This window comes from Aptenodytes forsteri, unplaced genomic scaffold (genome assembly GCF_000699145.1).
Source record: "Aptenodytes forsteri isolate BGI_AS27 unplaced genomic scaffold, ASM69914v1 Scaffold55, whole genome shotgun sequence".
NCBI lineage: Eukaryota > Metazoa > Chordata > Aves > Sphenisciformes > Spheniscidae > Aptenodytes > Aptenodytes forsteri.
This window is the reverse complement of record NW_008796063.1, coordinates 8,266,822-8,287,457: the sequence shown is the minus strand read 5'-3', so window position 1 is coordinate 8,287,457 and position 20,636 is coordinate 8,266,822. Positions and strand designations below refer to the sequence as shown.

At 50.0% G+C, this 20,636-nt stretch overlaps 1 protein-coding gene across 1 annotated transcript in view; it reads left to right on the top strand.

Annotated features, from left to right (window-relative positions):
- The window catches only part of TNRC18 (trinucleotide repeat containing 18), a 40,754-nt gene extending 20,518 nt beyond the window's left edge, over positions 1-20,236 (top strand). The window contains exons 16-29 of the mRNA XM_009286569.1: positions 6,443-6,450; positions 6,651-6,890; positions 9,777-10,219; positions 11,050-11,214; positions 12,078-12,219; positions 12,686-12,803; positions 13,072-13,147; positions 13,521-13,629; positions 14,583-14,699; positions 14,978-15,142; positions 15,689-16,983; positions 17,332-17,568; positions 18,054-18,128; positions 18,701-20,236. Of these exons, the coding sequence (XP_009284844.1) occupies positions 6,443-6,450; positions 6,651-6,890; positions 9,777-10,219; positions 11,050-11,214; positions 12,078-12,219; positions 12,686-12,803; positions 13,072-13,147; positions 13,521-13,629; positions 14,583-14,699; positions 14,978-15,142; positions 15,689-16,983; positions 17,332-17,568; positions 18,054-18,128; positions 18,701-18,907 (3,397 nt within the window). The 3' untranslated portion in view covers positions 18,908-20,236. The remainder of the gene's footprint in view (positions 1-6,442; positions 6,451-6,650; positions 6,891-9,776; positions 10,220-11,049; positions 11,215-12,077; positions 12,220-12,685; positions 12,804-13,071; positions 13,148-13,520; positions 13,630-14,582; positions 14,700-14,977; positions 15,143-15,688; positions 16,984-17,331; positions 17,569-18,053; positions 18,129-18,700) is intronic.
- The last annotated feature ends 400 nt before the right edge of the window (positions 20,237-20,636 follow it).

Here is a 20,636-nt window from a genome sequence, read left to right as displayed (position 1 = left end):
TATTATTATTATTATTACTATTATTATTATTATTTTATTTCTTATTATTTTATTTTGGCATGAGCCTTGTAGAGGTTTGGAAGGAGCTTTTTTTTTTAATTACTTTCCTTTTTTTTTCCTTTTTCCTTTTTCTTTTTCCTTTTTTTTTTTAATACCGGGATACTGTTGTGTGGCCGTGTGACTTGATGTTTGTACTGCGATTTGGTATACCAAGCTTTATTAAACATATCGAGTTCATTTTTAACTAAACCTGTGTACCTTGTCTCTCTTGCTGTGTCTCTTATCAGGCGATTAGGTTGCCGCTTCACTTCATCCTGCTCTGCATCCCCCTCCTGCTCCCACTCCCCATGAGTAGAACTGGAATTAACCTAGTCTGGGATACTCTCTATTATTCAAATATCCCTGCTGCCTTTGTCCAGATAAAGGCTAGGCCTTTCCCCCTGACCCCTTTAATTTAATTTTTATTTTGTTCACCCAGTTTTGTTTTTTTCTTTTTCAGTTTATTTCGTCTGTTGATAGTCTCTCTCGAGGCAGGCAGATAAAACATGGAGGCACTTGGTCCTTGTTGCTGCTGCAGGAGGGTGCTGGGTGTAAGGTCCCCATTATTTAACAGCCAGAAATTTTTCTTTTTCACTTTTTAAAATGTATACGGCAAGTTTTTGCAACTCTTTTTGGGTGGTAGTTTTTTTCAGATGCCCAGTTGTAGCCCACGGTGTTCAAGGATGTGGCAATTACTGCATTAAATTTGACTCTGCGGTTTCCCTCCCTCACCCTCACCCCAATTTTTTTCTTGCAGCTTTTTTTTTGTCAGCCTGTCATTAGTACTTCAGTGGGAAAAGAGATTACTTGAGACTTTTCCTCCAGAGACACAAGGGGTTTCTGTTTTAGAGCGCACTCATTAAATAATAATCATGGGGAAAGGTCATTTTAATGAGCCCTCAGCTCCCAAAAGAAAGTAGCTCGTCTGGGCTGAATGCTAAGCAAGAGCATCCCCAGTTGTTATCATCTAAGTTACACGGCAGATCTGGATGTAGCACAGCAAAAGCCTTTTAGTATTTCATGCTGCTCAGACGGCTGTTAATTGAAAACAGGGCTGGATAGTTTTGCTTTTGTTTTGTTTTTTCTTAGTTTTTTGATGTTAATTTCCTCCATGCACCTGTTTGTTTTTTCTTCCCTCCAAATCAACCTCCAAAGAAAGATAATTTAAGCTAAAAAAAATTATCAAACACAACAGACAGATACAGAACGCTGATTTGGTTTGATGTGGCTCTGGGTTGGACCCACCAATGCATTCAAAGAAAACCCAAAAGAGAGAAATATATGTTTTAAAAAAAAAATAAATTCTTTAGAGAACCCACAAAGTCCTGGGGATAGTGGATTTTATGTAAGGGTGAGATTGCCACATTTCCATGAAGAGTCTGCGTTAACTTCCATTCTTCCCTTCCCTGTTCCTTCCTGCCTCTTTTCTTTGTTTATTTTGCTGCTGTTGGAAATTTTGAGGATATCAATCCCTTTTAGGTGCCAAGTTCTTGAGGGTTTTTTGGGTTTGCTTTTTGGTTTTGCTCCAAGGTAAGCAGATAGGTAACTTGTCCCTAATTGGCTTTGTCTATTTTTCAAGTAACCTGTCTGCTTTAAAAAAAAAAAAAAAAAAAATCCCAGTTTTATGGGATAAAGTCTGGGGAGGGGAGGGGATATGGGAGGAGGTTGGGGAATCTGGAACAAATGGGGAAATGCATTGTAAATCCCTCTGGGGTGTCATTTAAAGGTGGGGAAACCAAAGATGCAAAACCTCCTGGGGTGGGAGGTGGGCATGGAGGGGGAGGCGGGGAGGGATTATTGGTTACAGTTTTGTTTTTTTTCTGCAAATGATTTTTTTTTTTGGTTGTTCTTTCTCAGAAGCATTACTTGAAGGGATATTTGGGTAATAGGGTTTCTAATGGCTTTCCCTGATACTAAACCGATTAATAACCTCAGCTTTTCTAGAAGTGCTCGCTTTCTCCTTGCAGCTGCTTGACCAACCCTTTCACCCCTGCCCCTATCCATGATGCTTTGAATGTCTGTGTCGGTCTCTTGCATTTGCTCTCACGCTGCACTAAAGAAGCAAAGTGGTTGGCTGGTTGTAGGGCAGACACTTCTCAGCGAGGGTCACTAGCCATGAACCCGAACCTTGACCATTGTTATGTAGGTAGGCAAAATAACTTTTCTTTATGTCATCTGTCAGCCTCAGATGTTTCGATGTTACCTCCATGAATAATGACACGTAGCTCTTTGCATTCTCTTGGTTATTTTAATTTTGAAGATGATTGCTGTCCACTTTTGACTTTCCTCTGTCCATGAAGAGTCTTGCATGGAAGGTTTGCTTGTGTGTCTGTGTTTGAGGACTCCAGAAATGCTTTACTGTTCGCAGACCTTTTGGAGAACCCCTTAACCCAGCAAAGGGAAAGATTTGCAGATGGGTCCAAGATGAGAAGCCACGGCGCTGCCTGCAAAGGCTCTGCCACTGTGCTTAAAGGTTTCTGGGCCACGATGCAGACTGTCCTAGTATCAGGGTAATTGGCTGGCCATGGTCCTGCCAGTATCTATGTCAGAGGTAGGAGTAGCTACAGGAAGACCTATTTTCATCTGGTTTGAGATACAAGAGGTAGGGACGTGCTGCTTTCTTGCAGACCAAACACCACGTTGCCATTCTGATAACAGGCAAAGCTTGTGGTTTTTCATCCAGTGACCTTTGAGAGGAAACTGCTAATGTGGGCCAGAGCCACATGGGACCTTTGAAAACCATCAGATAAGTAATACCATGAGCTTTCTGAAGCCGAAGACCGATACTTCCTCCTCTATACTCTGTTTTCCTTGAAAAATTACTAAGAAATTGGTACTAAGAAATGAGTACCTTCTTCCCTGCTCTCCTTTCCCTGCCTTGGAGGATGATTTTATCCCAATGAAAAAAAAAACAGTGAGGGTTAACCAGTTCCCTACACAGTCATTCCCATGTGATAGTTGTAATATTTTTATTTTTGCATAAGTACTTCTGGAGTCGGCAGCACAGCACATATGGGGGGGCGGGGGGGGAAATCTTCCAATGATGAGAATTGGCTTGTTTGACAAAAAAAAAGGTACAATCTTAAATTGGACATTCAAAAATAAGTAACCTCCAGAATTTGGACAGATCACACAAATCAGATGTCAATGACCCAGTAGCTGTCTAAAGTCTGCCTGTACTTAGCCTGCTTTGTGTGCTGTAGGCCTGCTTGGTGTTATGAGAAAATCATGCTATTTTTTTTACAATGTGAAATGACTCTTTTAAGTGTGTGTTTTTACTCCCCCCTTCCCAAGCCTTTCCTCTACACATCTCCCTCAATCCGCCTTGTTACATCAGTCTTTAAAAACCAAATTGCTTAACCAATTTCTGTTCATCATTAACAAATCTTCATTTACTGCTCTCCTACAGTAAAATACCACGGCAGCTTAGCTGTTAAAAGCAATGAGAAAGTTTAGTATTTTTAATTGGGTTGGTTTTCAATTTAATGCAGGTGAAAATTTTAGGAAAAAATCTTCTTTGGCTCCAGTTTATCTGGCATCAGTAGCATTTAAATATGAATTTATTGTTTGTTTTGGCTGTAGAGTTGTATGTACACGTGTACATACATATATGTACACACATATACATGCTCTTAAAAATGTCAATTAGAAAAGATATTTTTAACTTTGAATATTTTTTCCCTTACCCTTGCTCAGTGTTAACAGAATTACTGTTGAAGGAAGACATGATTTTTTAAAGTCTTTTTCCCCATTGTTAACTAAAAATCACCTTTTCAGGAGAAAAAATTAAGGCTTCAGTTGTGTTAAGGCATCTGTGCATACTTAATTTTAAGCCCACACATAATTTGGGTACAGTAGGAGTAAAACTCCCGCTTCACATTAAATACAGGCATAATGAGTCTCTCCAAGAAGCCGTGCAGATGGCCATAGAGCACCAGCAGCTTATTTGCCACCATGACCATAAATTTGGGGACTTAGTTTAGAAGCATGTGGGTTTAGAGCAGAGCCCAAAATGTGTTATTTTTGTTTCATTTGTTAGTTTTTGTCCCTTGGGAAATCAGGAGCAGGGATTGTGCTGTGCATGTAAAGAGTTAGCAAGATCTGCCCTCGCCATGAGAGGTGGAGGAGGATAGATCTGTGCTGTGAGTATGTTAAAATGTGTTTATTTTCAGGCTGAAAATTGAATCTCATGCAGATAAAAATGTAAGTGTTTTGGTAAAAATGGTGACAAGAGACTATCTTCAGTTGTCTTTCCATAGTGTGACACCGTATATTTGAAAGAGGTTAGAATAACTGCCAGGTACGTTACTGTATCGTACGTTTTCTGTAGCGTGAGTAATAGCTGCTTTCATCCTGGCTTTTAAATCTGTTTTACCTTGGTGCATCTGAAATACTGTAGCTGCTGGGCACCCTTGTGCCCTCGCACATGCAGAATCTTTTAAGTGCCGAAGGAGTGGTGCTGCCCGTGCTCGGCACAACCCCTGGGCAGTCGGTGCGGCTGAGCCAAGGGTGCTGCGGGGGATTTGCACAGGACAGGTCACGGAGGGATTTTCCTGCAAACTTTCCCCTTTTTTGGCCTGTTTTCCTCCCCAGCTGCTCAGCGAGCTGCGCTCTGCTCGGCCGGCTCTCTAGGTCTGGCAGGAGGGGCTGTACGGGTTGATTTTTTTCAAATTTTTTCTGGTTTTGCTGAGAATTACTGAATTTTGAAGCCAAATGGGATGTGTGGAGGGGGTCTCAATACCCCATGGTGTGTCATTGAACTCAGGCACGGTTTTGCTGCTTTTCAGGCAGGTGGTTTCTGCGTCTCAGAGTAGCTGAGTTCATCTGGATTTGTTTTCTTTTTGGCAAAACGTTGTAGAAAAACAGCATTTGTGCCCCCTTTTCTAGTAGGGGAAGGAATCTGATCCTAATTTGCTGTGGATTTTTTTTTGCAAGTGGTTTTTATGCAAGGAGTGAGCAGGGCTGTGGATTTCTTGGTATTTACTGCAGGACTGTAGGTTTAGTAGCATTTTTATATCACAAGGAACCGGCCCGAGCAACTGAAATGGGGAAGGGATTTTTATGCAGTTGGAAATTAGTATTCTGTGACTATCTGATGTATGCTACGGAGAAAAGCTCTCCTTGTTAAACAAAAATAAATAAAACCAATAGCTGGCCATTACTTCAGCTGATAAAATGCAAGGATGAGAACACTGTTTTCTGATATTCCTGTTTTTTTTAATATCACGGAAAAATAATCCGAAGTGGAAAAATAACACTTGTGTTACTGGTTGTTTTAAAAAAAACCAACCAAGTGTTGCGGACGTTTTTATCTATCCCAGAGGGCATACGTGAAAAGAAAAGGATTTTCATGTTCATTCCAGCTCATTTTGGAGGGATCTGGTTTCTCATTTGGCTGGCTTTCAGACGCAGGGATAGTGGCTGGCGGGGAGCTGGCGAGTGGGCTCAGGCGGGGAGAGCAGGGCTCCTGCTAGTGGTGGAAATTTTCCAGCAACCTTAAAGATCCTACTTAAGCCCACAACTTCAAGAGAAATGAAATATCTTTTCCAGACCCACATTTTGCAGTTAGATATATATATTTCTATGTGCTCATATATGTGTGTGTATATGTATGTGTGTGGTATATGTGCATTTGTGTAGTGACTCTCGCTCACCAGCACTAACTGGATGAGATGCTGTTAAAGTTAATTGCCTTTGAGCTGATGACAGACTCTTGGGAAGTGCTGTAGGAAGGGAGAGGTGCCGCTCTCAGAGCATCTACCCCCAAAATACCTGCTGTATATACACACCGCAAAGGAAAACCCCAGCCTTCTGCTCTCTGCGGGTGTCAGCCGAGGCAGGCAGCAAGGCTGATTTCTTTGCCAGAATTCAATTTTGGGCTGTGGGCAGCTCTTCCTGCCTGTTGCTGAGCTGGGCTTCCCTAGCCTGAGCTGTAGAGAGGGAAATGAAAGGCATGGAGAGTTTTGAGGCAGAGCGTTTAAACACTCCTCCTTCTCTCCAACACTACCTGCACTTTCACCCCTTACGCATTCCAAATCCATTGCTTTCAAATTATTATTTCCCTCCCCACCTTTGCATTTTTGCCTCCTGCCCCTTCTCCTCTCTGTGTCCTCCTTGCCTCCCACCATGGCACAGGCTGATCTCTGGTATTCCCCTTCCATGCTGATCTCTGATTCTGATTACGCTAATGGATTTCGTTATGGAGGAAGAGGTGGTGGGCGGGAGGGGAATCCCACAGCTCCGAGGTTGGGATTTTCAAAGGAATTAAGCTTTTAATTCCTCCTGAAAGCTGCAGGGAAGGGGTGCGTGGCATCCTTTTCAAATCTCTGCCAACACCCTGCTCTTCCCTCCCTCGCCTTGAATGGGTCCTCTTTGCCGTACCCTGTATTGCTGTGTCCTTCAGGGGTGGTGGTACGTAGGGTGATAACGGCTATATGGCTGCAAAGACACGTGTGTGTCCGTGGCCAACATCTTCTGGCTCAGCTCATGGGTGGCTCAGTGCTACTTACGTGAGCACAGAGCAGCAGGAGAGTTATCGGTTTGGGGTGGAAATGTGGCTGATGCACAACTCCATGAGATTTGTAATGGGCTCCCTCTTTTCTGCGTGCTAGATTCTAGCTCAGAGGAAGAGGAAGAGGAGGACGAAGAGGAAGAGGAGGAAGCAGAGGACTATGGGACGGATGGCACTGACAGGCTTTCATCGCCTGCCCTTGACGAGAGCGGCCTGGGCCTTCTAGCAAGGTTTGCCGCCAGCGCAATGCCTAGCCCCATCGTTCCCCCTCCACTTTCCATCATCCAGCTGGAGGCCAAGCAGAAGGCGAAGAAGAAGGAGGAGCGGCAGAGCTTGATGGGTGAGTTGCATGGTTAGGGTTGGTGCCATGGGGGCAAGGTAGAAGGTTGAGGAGGTCCTACTGTGCTGCAAGAGAGCAGGATGTTACCCAGACACTGTCTTGCCCTTTCTTTGCTTTTGGCTGCTTGGTCCTGATGCTGAAGGTGGGGGGAATCGCCTGGCAAGAAAACAAGTACCAGTCACAGGTATGGCGGGTTTAGCAGCTGCAGCCATGGCTTCCCTAGGGGCAGCTGCCTGTGGCTTTCTCAAAGTTTCCTCTTTTCCTACCTGGCGAATCCTTAACAGTCATGCTGCAAAGGCAAGCGATGGGATACCGTGTCCCCTTGGACAGAGTGCTGAAGGCAGTGAAGTGCTGTTACATTTTAGGGAAGGAAGCATGTGCTAAGTGCAGCTGATCTTAGATACCCAAGAGAAAGAGAGACACCCAAGCAGAAGAAAAACCCCTTCAATCAGCCCATCCCATCAGCTTCCTCATAGAAACTGGCCAGCGAGACTTGAAACAAGCATTCCTTCCTCTACTCATGTGTTTGCAGTGCCAGACCCTGCGTTTCTGTCCCCGTCTCTGTCTCAGTTTCAGTGTGTTACACATAATTGGCAGTTTCATTGCTTCCTCTCCCCATGCCCTGCTGCACAAGTGCCCATTGGTTACATCGTTCCCGGTCAGACAGATCTATATGGGCTCCATTTATAAATTCTCTATTAATATTTATTAAGTGATAATGGAATTTATAGCATGCTTCAGAATGGAAAATTATGTCTTCCTTGGGAGCCCGGCTTGTTTTAGCACTGTTTCCATGCTATATTAGGCTTTTGCCAACTTGTTCCAACAGCCTCTGTTAAGAATTTATCGTCTTGTAACCTGCCCTCCTTGAAACTGGAAGCATCTAGAAATTGTCTCATGCGGCAGTGAGAGAGGAGAAGGGGTGTTGCAATTTCCAATGGGCTTTTCATTTTTGAGCCTTGCCAGCTTTGATTTTGACAGGCTTGCTCTTTTCCTGCTCGTGCCCCCCTGTCTCAGGGGAAGAGGTTTGGCTAGAAGATGAGAGCAGGTTCCTGCAGACTGAATTTACCTAGGAAAAGTGAGCATATTTGAGAGAGAAGGACTGAGAGAAGATGCTCTCCATGCTCGTGCCTCGTATGTTTTCATTTACCCACATGAATGTTGTTCGGTCCTGTATGTCCTTTCTCGAGGGTCTTCTGCAAGCAATGGTTATCACAGCAGGGGCCGTTCACTGTTGGGTTTGAGAAGAGATTCTGCCAGGTGAGGCCTTATTTCAGACCTTGTTGGTCTGAAGGCAGAGTCACGCAAATGAGAGTGCAGAGAAGGCAGATCCACAGCAGGTTGGAGGAGGATACAAGAGAGACCTTTGGCTGATGCTCTTTTTTGGAGAGGGAGAACCAGGTTCTGCTGATGTTTCTACACATCTTCAGAGGTGCTGTGCCATCCCATGAGGTCCAGTGCCCTGGGAAATAAGTGTATTTAGAAGATCTGGGCGGTGTCTCTTGTTCCAACATAGACTTACTGCATGACCTCGGGCAAGTTTCTTCCTGGCTGTTTGTATCCCTCTGATGGCACAGCGCCTGTGCAGCCACAGTGCTTTGCCTACTGTCGTGGTTTAATCTCAGTCGGCAACTAAGCACGGCAACTAAGCACCACGCAGCTGCTCGCTCACTCCCCCCTACCCGGTGGGATGGGGGAGAGAATTGGAAGAGCACAAGTGAGAAAAAGTCGTGGGTTGAGATAAAAACAGTTTAATAATTGAAATAAAATGATAATAATATAATAATAATAATACACAAAACAAGTGATGCACAGTACAATTGCTCACCACCCGCCGACCGATGCCCAGCCAGTCCCCGAGCAGCAGCCCCCCCGGCCAGCTTTCCCCAGTTTATGTACTGAGCATGACGTCACATGGTATGGAATGTCCCTTTGGCCAGTTTGGCTGTGCCGCCTCCCAGCTTCTTGTGCACCTCCAGCCTTCTCAGTCAGTAGAGCATGGGCAGCTGAAAAGTCCTTGGCTAGTGTAAGCATTACCTAGCAACAACTAAAACATCGGTGCGTTATCAACTTTGTTCTCATCCTAAATCCAAAACACTGTACCAGCTACTAGAAAGGAAATTAACTCTATTCCTGCCGAAACCAGGACACCTACCCTCCTGCCCATGTTGCTGGGTAGGTGCTGCCTCAGTTTCCCTTCTGCCCATGGAAACGTATGATCTTGCTCTCCTTTATCAGGTTCTGGGGAACACACTGAAGGTGGTGAACATCTTGGCATTACTACAATATTTCAGGCGTCTGGGTACTGCTGTGCCTGTGATGCTAATCAGAAGGCCAATGTGAGGGGATTTCCATTTGCCCCAGACAAAAGATCATTTACCTCTCTTGACTTTAAGGTGATTACCTGAGCCAATAAAAAGATCTGTGGTGTCTGATGGCCAGTGGGAAAAAATAAGCTGAAAACTGGGTTTATTCAATTCATTAAAGAGATCGTTCTGAAACTGAAGGTGAGACTGGAGAGGACTCCTACCAGGAGGGGAGGAAGGCTCAGTATGTGGGGTTCATGCTTTGCTTCAGCTGAGGAACTCCTTTTTGTGGAGGGGCAAATGTTAGAGGATGTTTTGTCCTACGAGCTTCCCTGCAGGGTTTTGGCTGTGGGAGAAGGTGGACTCTGGTTTGGGGCAGGGGAGACTTATTTTCAGGGAAATCAGTGTTTTACGGGGTGGAAATGCACATCTGAGGGATGCGAGGATTGGAAAGGGGAGCACCAAGGGCTCTGTTGAACTGGCATGGCATCTCCCATGGAGCCCAAAAGCTTCCAGCAGGACGTGGACCCTTCTTGGCTCAGCCAGAGCTTTGAGTGATGGTTAAATCCTTTGCACCTAGGGACGGAGTTTGAATACACTGACTCGGAGAGTGAGATCAAGATCAGGAAGAAGTCGCCTTCAGGGCTGCTGCGGGGAAAGAAGGGGCCACTGGAGGCAAGCAGCATCCCACCAAGCCAGGCCCCCAGCAGCCTTGACTCCGGATCTGGGAGCGCTGACAAGGCCAAGCTTGGGTCTGAGAAAGGCCGCAAGCTGAAGAAATTCAAGTCCCCCAAGGACTTGAGCTTTGAGTTTGGGCTGGAGGCCAGCGATGATGACCTGTGGAACCGGCGCCGGAGTGAGCGGATCTTCCTCCACGACGCCACCACGTCCTCGGCAATGCTGACCCCCGCAGTGCCTGCCAGCTCCACTCCTGTCTCCAAGCCTGGGCGCTGTGGCAAGGGGGCACCCATGAGCCCCAAAAAGGAGGGCAGCAAGGGGAAGGAGAGGAAGGAGCTAAGCAAGGTGAGGAATGCGCTGGCAGAATTGGTGTGGGACCCTTGGGAGCTGAGGGGGTGGGGAGGGTGATTAACTCTGCTAGGGCAGAGGAGAGTTGAGTCCTGTTTCAGCAGTTGTCCCAGTGCTGTTTGGTTGCCCCTTGTCACCCCTGCCAGCCCCACGTACGCCCAGAGGAGCTGTCAGGCTTGAATCTGACTCGCAGGGAGTAAAAGCCTGTTGTGTTTGAACAGGGCAGGTTACTTGTGTCACCCTCCGTGTCCCAAATCCATCCTGCTTGGGTTGGCCAGAGTGGACCTGCATTAAAACATCTGTGAAATCTCTCTCCCACTCTCTGCACGACTTTATCTGCTTGCTGAGCTGTGGCCCCCATGCTGGCCTTTAAGCTGTTCACCTTTTATATGGTGTCTTCTGAGGGCTGTCCCTGGCTGGTGGTGGCAGTGATCTCTGGGTTGCTGGCTCTTCATCTTGGCTGAAAGCTCGTCTCCCTCCGGCTCCGGTTCAGTTCATGGCGGTGTTATGGAGGAGCACTGATTGTGGGGAGAGTTAGACAAGTTAGTTGTGACATGAGGCCAGCTGGGATCGTCTTGGAGCTCTTTGGGGGAAGGTTTGATGGGCAGGAATTGCTCTCTAGGGTAATGAAAGCTCTTCCCAAAATGTGTGAAGCTTGAAAGCAGAGCTGGGAGATGTAGGATGTGGTGTGATCAGTGAACTAACTGCTGGGTGAACGTCATCCTACCTGTGCACAGCCTGCTTTGCTCCACCTTTCCCCTCTCCCTGGGCCCAGATCTTTACCAATCCTCTCTTTACTGATGGGAGTGTTTTCTTTTTATTTTTAGCAGCGGAAGAAGGGTAAAGAAACACCCTGCTGCTCCTCATCATCATCCATGTCTCCTCCTGGCATCCCTAGCTCCCCATCTGATGTTCGTGTCAGCCTGGCGAATGCCCTGGGCTCCACCAAGAAGAGCAAAGCCAAGGTGAAAGCCAAGGAGGTGAAAAAAGAGGTGAGGGGCTGGTTCTAGTCTGGGTGAACTGGAGGGTGGCTGGCAGAGCCCTGCTCTTTTCCTGGACTGTTGCAGTGTGAGGGAGGGAAAACAGACATGCAGGTTTTGCTGGGTGTGTTACAGGCAAAATGCTGGTTTGAGAAGCCTAAAATCCAAGGATGACTATCAGGTAGTACCTGCTGCTACCATCTGGCGTTCGTTTGCCTTCATCCCCCAAATTAATGAGCAGGCAGGATTTTCTCTAAGGCCACCACAGGGTGGAGGGAGAGCCTTCATGGATAGCAAGGACCAAAGAGATGGTGATGGAGTTGCCTTGCTCAGCACTGGGTGAGCCAGGTCACAACTGGTTTCTGCTCCATTGCTCTAGCCTGTCTTCTCTCAACACACATTACTGCATCTTCTTACATGATTTCTGAGTGTAATGCTTATGGTCTGTGTGTAACAGCAAGAAACGGATCGTGGGGCTTTGAGAAGAAATAGGAACAGTGCCTCCTGCCTGTTTAGTGAAGACAGGGTCTCAGGAACACTGTGCAGAGAGATGGTGAATGCAGAGCAAAGCTACAGCTGTCTGCTCCGCAGCATCTCTCCTAACCTCCAGGAGTGAGATGTGGCTAGGGTGTGTGAAATAGCTTTTGGTCAGCTGTCAATGCTGCTTGGGGATAAACCCAGAAAAACAAAGGTCTTTGTTCAACCAAAAAGCAAGTTTGGGTACACCCACTTAACTCTCTGTGTGATTAACATTGCTGGGGATGGAGACAAGTTTGTCCCAATATCCTCAGGTTATTTGTTGCTGGAGGAAGGTGAGATGGGATCAGACTGTTGCCTGTTGTCATCCAGCTGACGTGCTGCTTGCTCTCCTGCAGAACCGAGGGAAAGGAGGAGCTGTCAGCAAGCTCATGGAGAGCATGGCAGCAGAGGAGGATTTTGAACCCAACCAAGACAGCAGCTTCTCAGAGGATGAGAACATCCCACTGAGCATGCTGGTTGAGCGACCGCCCACACCAGGTGAGGGCAGGAGGGGCCAAGGGGCTAATTGTACAGGCAGAGGAGCTGGGCAAGTTTCCCAGGGCTGTTCAGAGGAGGACTGTGCTACTTTCACATGTTCCTCATCCAAAGCCATGAGTCCTTGGGGTGGAGATGCCACTTTTCCAGTCCATTTGGCTTGCCAAAAACAAGCCTTATCAGAGTGGCCCAGTGTGACATCTAGATGAAGCCCAGTCTCTGAGCTGCCCTATTTTCATTTCCTGGTATATTATTATTACCAAGAGGGAGGACTTTTTATTATGACCAAGAGGGCAAAATTTTCCTCTGCCAGGAGCTAGCCAGAGAGCGCGTGCCTTTTCTGCAAAGGGCTTACTGGCCTTTTCCTAAGGGAGGGTGGTGCTGGGAATATGAGGTTTCCTTCTCTCCTTGTGGTCGCTTTTTCATGTAAGGTGCTCTCTAATCCCCATCTTGCTCCAACACCTCACAGCTCCCCGCTCCTGCATAATTGACAAGGATGAGCTGAAAGACGGTCTGCGTGTCCTCATCCCCATGGATGACAAGCTGCTCTATGCCGGGCATGTCAAGACGGTGCATTCACCAGACATGTGAGTTGAGGGGCTACTGTATCCACCCGGGCTCTGCCGGTGAACGGGGATGGAGCTGATGCAGGGACCGATTTGGGGGTTGTGTAGAGCTGGCTGGAGAGAGACTGACAGAGTCTGGCAGGGAGGGAAGGAGAGTTCACTCTGGTTTATCAGCGCTGAGGAAAATCCAATTATCTTTCATTAAATGCTCTCAAATAAACTGGTGGTAGGGCTCAGAAGGGGGATGTCAGCTGATCGGGGTGATGTCTTCTGGGCCTTTGTGTTTCAGATACCGCGTGGTGGTGGAAGGCGAGAGGGGAAACCGTCCCCACATTTACTGCCTGGAGCAGCTCTTGCAGGAAGCGGTATGTGAGGCCAAAGGGTGCCTGTCCTTGGTGCCTGAGCCCTGTTTTGGGGCTAGCTGGAAGCCTCCTCCTCCCGCAGCTGGGGCTGCAGGGATGCCCTGGTCCTGCTTCTGTGGCCAGTCTGGACAGAGCTCCCCTTGATGGGGGTTGCTGCCCCGTGGCTGAGCTCCCCCACTGGCAGTGGGCACTAGGCCTGTGTGCCAGGAGGGATAGTCCTTCACGCTGCCCTGTGAGCAGACAGGAGGCCATTTCCCAGCAGGGAAAAACTGTCCCTTGCCTTCTCCAGAGCTGCTTTGCTACATGCCAGGTGTGGTGGGGTGGTCTGTGCTGGTGCCAAGAACGTCAGTAATTGCCTTCCTCTTGCCCCAAGCAGATCATCGACGTGAAACCACCTTCAGTGCGATTCCTGCCCGAAGGCACGAGGATTGCAGCCTACTGGAGTCAGCAGTACCGCTGCCTCTACCCAGGGACAGTTGTTCGCGGTAAGGCCACCCTGGCTGCTCTGCGCTGTGGACCAGGGATGTCTCAGTCCTATGTGTCCTGAGGGATGTCAGGCTTGCCTGGGGAAGCCCTGAGGTCTGCTGTGACTCTCCTGGAGGTCAGAGCCTGGCCCATTCCTCTCCTCCGGGTCATGCCCAACTCAGTCATGATGCTGGTTTAGTAACGTCCTGTTGGTCCAGGAGATGTGCTCTCGTAGGAAGAGGTCTGAGCAATTTAGGAGCTTAAAATATCAGGGAAATTCAACACACTTCAAAAAGTCAGAATTAACTCCAGGCACCAAAGATTTCTGAGACTGTGGAGGTTTCTAAATCACCTGCACACTCATAGCTTTGTCTCTGAGACATCAACTCCCCCATCTGGTCCCATTAAAAAGCCAGTGAAGAGCCCTGGACAATTCTACCATGGCTGGTCTTGCTTTTGGGCTCTTGGTGGCAGTACGTGTGCGTAAGGGAGGAATTACTTACGAGTTATAGACTAGTGATGCTGATGCAAGAAGAGAGGGTGGGAACACAGCTTATTTCTCTTGGAGAGAAGGTGAAAAGCAGCAGATTGTGATTGCTAAGAGTAGTTACAAAATGCAGGTCAAAAAAACCCCCAAGAGATACTGCAGTGAAAACAGAAATGAATTTCTGCAAGAATAGAGAGAAATAGGGGAAAGAGGTGGGAAGTCAAACTGGAACGGTTGGTATGTTCTGGAGCAGTGCTGCTGACTGGGAAATTTTACACTGGGTGGGCTGGTTTAGTATTATCAGGGACTTTCCGTTGCAGAGCAAGCCTTACGTGCTCTTCCTTGCACAGCCTAGGAAAGGTGGGGATGGGATGGTTTGGAGCTGGTGCAAGATCCCTGTCTTCCCCCACGTCCCCACTTCCCTGACAAGGGGTTTGTACTCTGATGTTTGTCCCTAATCCCATCTTCTGCTCCCCCAACTCACAGGAGCCCTGGATCTGGAGGAAGATGGTGATCTCATCACAGTAGAGTTTGATGATGGGGACACGGGACGTATCCCACTGTCTCACATTCGGCTTCTCCCACCTGACTACAAGATCCAGTGTGAGTCTTGCTGTTCAGTTTTTTGCATGACACTTCCCACTATGAAACGTAGGGAGTTTCAGGCCACCTGCCTCTTGAGATTTTGGGACAAGTTCACAGACTTTCAATCACAAAGATTGCACCATCAATTATGGACATGCAGAGCTGGGGTGGGATATAACCCATAGGGAAAAAGGCCCAGTCCCTGTTGCAGAATTGGTAGGGATATGTTCACTGTATCGCATCTCTGTTTTATGTGTTACTTGACTGCATTTGACCATCTCTTTGACCTGTTCCAGGTGCTGAGCCTTCCCCGGCCCTTTTGGTGCCCAGCACCAAGCGCCGTAGCCGTAAATCCAGCAAAGACACTGGAGAAGGAAAAGAGGGAGCTACACTGGGGTCAGAGGAGCCTGTGTCAAAGGGCAAGGGGCGAGGGAGAAAGCCAAGCGTCAAGGCAAAGGCTGGTAGGTTGTCACCACTGCCAGACCTGGAGTTGGGAGAGTCCTTACACAGTTCCCCACCGCTCTCCTCAAGTTAGAGCTGTTGCCTGGGGCAAGATTTGGAGGGGAATGGATGCACTGCTTGAGTGCAGAGCATCCACGCATCAGCTCGCTCTGCTGTGGCTGCAGTTTGCAGGAGGCTGGCTCAGAAGCTGGCCTGTGCTGCGAGAGCCGCCTCCTGTCAGTCAAGGCTGCAGGGCAGGGTCCCTTTTTCAGCTGAGCATCTCAGCAGCCATCAGTAGGGCCAAAGATGCAGGAAATCTGCAGTTTGGTTCCCCTGCAGTTGAAGCAGCATCGCTGGGCGTTGTCCATCAGCTGCTCGCAGGCGCTGGCATCAGGCCAGGCTGCTTAGTAAGGCTGTTCAGTGAGCAATGAGGACCTGTGCCTCTTTGGGGTTACCTAAGCAGTCAGGAAGAAGCCACCCTTGGCCAGAGACCGGTCAGCACTGGTGTCTGGTTGTGTCTGAGCTAATAGTGCCCATCATGCCTTTGTGTTTCCTCCCCTCTGCAGAAGAGGCTGCATTGCCAGAAGAGAAGGATCAGGTTGAGTCTGCACCTGTTACCTCTTCAGTCCCAGAGAAGCCAGCCTGCTTGGGCAAGCCAAGCATGAAGGGGTCGCGAAAATCACAACCGCTGTCAACTGGAGGCTCTCCTGCCCCCACAGAGGAAAAGCGGTCAAAAGCCAGCAAAATGAAAATCTCCACTAAGCTGCATACCCCCCCACAACCCACTTACCAGCCTGCTGTGTTCGGCAGCATCCTCGGCACGGAGCCCTACAGTGATCTCCCGGGGTCGCTGGCAACCTTCGGCTCCAGCGATGCTTCAGCGTCGAAAGCCAAGACCAAGAAAGGGCGGCCCACAGAAGAGACGCAGGAGTTTGGCACCATGGTCAAGGCTCAGAGGAAGCATGACAACGAAATCCTGATCAAGCTGGACCATGAGGGCGTGATGTCTCCAAAGACGAAGAAGATGAAGGAGGCGATGAGGATGCTGGAGGACTCGAACCTGGCCAGTCGCAGAGACGGCAAGAGTCTCTTGGGGCTGGGCTATTCCCCTGCAGTGGGTGCGGAGGGCAAGCAGAAATCTTCCCGAGCCAAAGCAGCTGAGGGAGACCCTTCCCCTGCCAGCTTCGGAGGAAAATTCGATGGCTCAGTGGAGAGCCTCACTGCTTCGAAGGACCAGGAAGAAAAGGCAGCAGCTCCAGCAGCCGTGGAGGAGTCTGAGAGCAACAGCAGCGACAGCAGCTCAGAGTCAGAGGGAGAAGAGGAGGCTGAGAAGAACCGAGGGGAAGCCCAGGACAGCAGCTCGGCCAGCTCGAGAGCATCCACCCCTCTCTCTTCCTCCAACTCCTCCTCCTCTTCCTCTTCTAGCAGCAGCTCCTCTTCATCCTCCTCTTCCTCCTCTTCCTCAGCCTCATCGACCTCTTCTTCATCGAGCTCCAGCTCTTCTTCCTCCTCCACTACAGATGAAGACTCCTCCTGTAGCTCTGATGACGAAGTAGCTGAGGCCCAGCCAAGTTCCTCGGTGCAGCAAACCCTCCCACCCAAGCAAACCAAGCAGGCAGGGAAATCCCGTACGTCCTCCCACCCCCAGAGCCAGAAACAGCCGGCGCAGCAGCCGGTGCAACAGCCGGCACCGCAGCAGAGCGGCAACAAGAGCAGGCCCAAAAAGCGCGAGGGCATCCACCTGCCCACCACCAAGGAGCTGGCCAAGCGCCAGCGACTGCCGTCGGTGGAGAACAGGCCCAAGATTGCTGCTTTCCTCCCCGCACGGCAGCTGTGGAAGTGGTTTGGGAAACCCACACAGGTAAACAGGGCCTCTCCCACCGCTCCATAGTGCTCTGTGCTTGGCGTTTGCCTTGTGGTGCCTCTTACCCATGCCCTTTCCCTTCTCCTGGGGTGGTGAAACTCCGCTGGTATGGTGTGTCCCCAGCCAAGGTCTCCAGTTTGCAAGGAGATTGGGGTTGGCCTTCGCTGTGTCTGGGGGAGCCATCCTGCATGGCGTGTCCCTCTGCCCTGTTTCCTGTGGGAATGCCTGTGGACACTGTGGCTCTGCCGATGGCGAAGAGTGGGATGCGGGACAGGGCAAGCAGTGGTGGGTGGGGGAAACTTGGGCAATCCCTGGCTGCTCACCTGTGTGATCCTCTCTTGGCAGAGACGAGGAATGAAAGGGAAGGCCAGGAAGCTCTTCTACAAGGCCATTGTCCGGGGCAAGGAGATAATCCGCATCGGAGACTGTGCGGTCTTCCTCTCAGCCGGCCGCCCCAACCTGCCCTACATTGGCCGGATCCAGAGCATGTGGGAGTCGTGGGGGAACAACATGGTGGTCCGAGTCAAATGGTTTTATCACCCAGAAGAAACCAACCCTGGGAAGAAACTCAACGAAGGCAAGGTAGGCTGGTCTCCTTTGCCGAGAGGGCTGCAATGCTGCTTGTTCCCTTTTGTTTCCAAGGATGAGGAAAACAGCCGTGGCCCAGTTTGTTACTCGTACCGTAATGGGGGTGGCACCATCATAACATGTTGTGGGGGCTGCCTGTGATGTGTACAAGCCTGGTGTTTACCCCTTGAGCAGGGGAAGGGTGGGTTTTATCATACGAGGAGATAAAGACTTCTGTCTTGGTCCAAAAAGAGTGTCAAGAGCTGTATTGAGTCTTTTTACAGTGTAAAAACGACTGGCCTGGTGCTCAGAAACACCGAATTTTGCACACGTGTGCAGTGTGGTTTACAGTAGGCTCTTAGTATTTATTACCAGTAGCTGTGGATGGGGGTTGAGGTTGTGAAGGCACACGTGGTGGGCAGGAGGTGATAGCATGGAAAAACAACTAATTCACCTGCTTTTCATTTCTGTTTTCTCTTTTCTCTTCCTCTTGGGCACAGCGCTGGGATCAGAAATCAGGCAGGAGTCTGTCCACAGCTTTGCAGGCATCCAACCAGAGGAAGGACTTTATGGAGGTTGGTGAGGTTGGCGGAGGGCTGGGAGGGGATGCTGGGGACGCCGTAACAAATGCTGCTGGAGAAATGCCCCCCGAGCTTCTCTGGCTCTTGCTTTTTGCCTCAGCTGCTGAGTCCACAGTGCCCAGGACTTTGGATGGGTGTTTCTGGGAGGGTGGGAGTAGCTGCAGGTGTGCTGGGTGTTGGGAGGAACAGAGGGCTGGTATCCAGCACCCATCTTTGCATTTGCATCCTTGAAGTGAGGGTGACAAACTCCCGGCCTCCATATTCCCCTGTCCGTGCGCTCGGCTGCTGCGGTGTTCCCATCGGTGGGAGCTGAGTGAGAGTGAGGGCTCAGGTTTAGTGCGCTGGACGGATTGTGTCCACGCTGCCTGTGGGGCCATGCAGATTCCCACTGTCCCTCCCCTGAACTGGCAGTGGGGATGAGCGGGGAGTTCTGCCTGAGTGTGAGCACAAGCCCTGGCCAGTCGTGATGGATATTTTTCCTGCGTATTGAAGATGATGCTGTAAATGCTGTGAGATCTAATGGCTCCTTTTCTTTCCATCTCCCTCCTTCCGTTCCTGTAATGCAGCGAGCCCTCTACCAGTCCTCACACGTGGATGAAAACGATGTCCAGACCATCTCACACAAGTGTCTTGTTGTTGGTCTGGATCAATATGAGCAGATGCTAAAGACGAAGAAATACCAAGACAGTGAGGACCTCTACTACCTTGCAGGGACCTACGAGCCCACTACGGGCATGATCTTCAACACCGACGGGGTCCCTGTCATCTGCTGACCGCCCAGGGGACACGTGCCACCCCCTGGGAAGAGACGGGACAAACCTGAGGACGTGCCTGTTCAGACGACATGATTGTTTCTTTCAATGCTCATGACTTCTGTGTCACGCTACAGACAGGAGAGCGCGAGAGACACGAGGAGGAAGGAGAGGGCTGAAGAAGGGGGTTGGGGAAGCAGTTACAGGACTTGAGGAAGATACCGTTGGGGGGGTGGTGGTGGTGCTTGAACCCCAAGGCTCTTCTGGAAGTGGCTTTAAGTAAGGTGACACTTGACCAACTTCTCCCTTCCTCCTTTTGGTCCAGGAAAGCACATGGGTCCCGTGATCATTTCACCAGCGGGACCCCCCAGCAGGAGGGATCCCTTTTGTGTCATTTGCCCCATCAGTAACACAGAAGCCTCCTGTACGTGGAAGGACACCCGCGAGCCTTCTGCGTACGCTCCTCTCCCTCCATATATTCCCTTTCCTACTTAGTTTCGCATGACCCTTTAGGAAGGACAGGGTGAAAGAGAAAGGAGATGAGTCTCTCTCAGCGCCTCGTCTCGATCCTCTCAGCGCCTTTTTGCAGTTCCCTTTCCCTGGAGGCCCCTGGCCGGCAATGTGGAGCACGAAGGGGCAGAGCCGGCCCCAGCACGGAGATGGCAGAAGAGGTCCTCCAGGCTGGGAGGAGCCGGATGGAAGACGAGCCAACATCCAGTCTGGGATGCTGCCTTCCCACTGCCTCGAACAAACGGTCTGAACCCGCCTTCCCCATCCCTCTACATCCCTCCTGCCCTGGAAAGGCGCTGGGGGGAGCAAGCGCATGGCCAGGGGGTGACACTTGGTGAACAAAGAACTCGTCTTGGAGCGTGCAGTGAAGGGGGGCAGGAAGTGACTGGGAAAAGCTGCTGCTCGATGCTTGGAGCAGAGACCACAGGCCGTTGGATTTTGGCATCCCTCGCCCAGCTTTACGCCCCATGCCTTGCCTGAGCAGAGATGTGGAGCTGCTGGGAAGCCCCCGCCCCTCATTTGAAGGGAATGGGGATAGAGAGTGAAGCCTGGCCATGCCTGCCTGTGGCGTTTCCACAGCCAGAGCCCCACTGCCACCTTGGGCTCGGGGAAGGGACCATTCAGCTTGCTCCATCCAGCCGGCCAACCTCCCAACGGCTCCCGGAGAGCCGCCACCATCGCCTCCTCCCTCCCTCTGCGGAGCTGACCCACCGTCTTGCTCCAGCTGGGCACACACCGGACCCATGGCACCACCGCCGCCACACCAGGGTTGCACCCAGCCGGAGGGGACACCGGAGGAGAACCACGCAACGATGCAACATCCTTGCACTTAAAACAAAAAAAACTCCAAGAGACGCACTGATCTTTGCAACTACCAACTCGCACTACAGATTGCTAGGACGCAGAGTGGGGCCCGGCTCGGCCGGCAGCGACGGCCCAGGCTCCGGTGCGGAGACGCTTAAGACAAAGACAGATTGGAAACTATCCGCCCTGGTACCGGCTGCGTACCAGAGACTGGAGGCCGATGCTCAGGGGAGAGGGACGCCCCTGTGAAGTTACCCCTTGTCCTTTAAACGAACCACATGGTGCTGAGCTTGTACCATCTCCACCCCGGGCCACCGGCGCCTCGGCGCGGCAGATAGTGACGGTTCTAGCCTGTACAGTTTTAATGTACCAAAAGACTCTTTAGCCCTCCTGTATTATAAGTCTTTAAATGCATTCAACTTTTTAATTATAAATA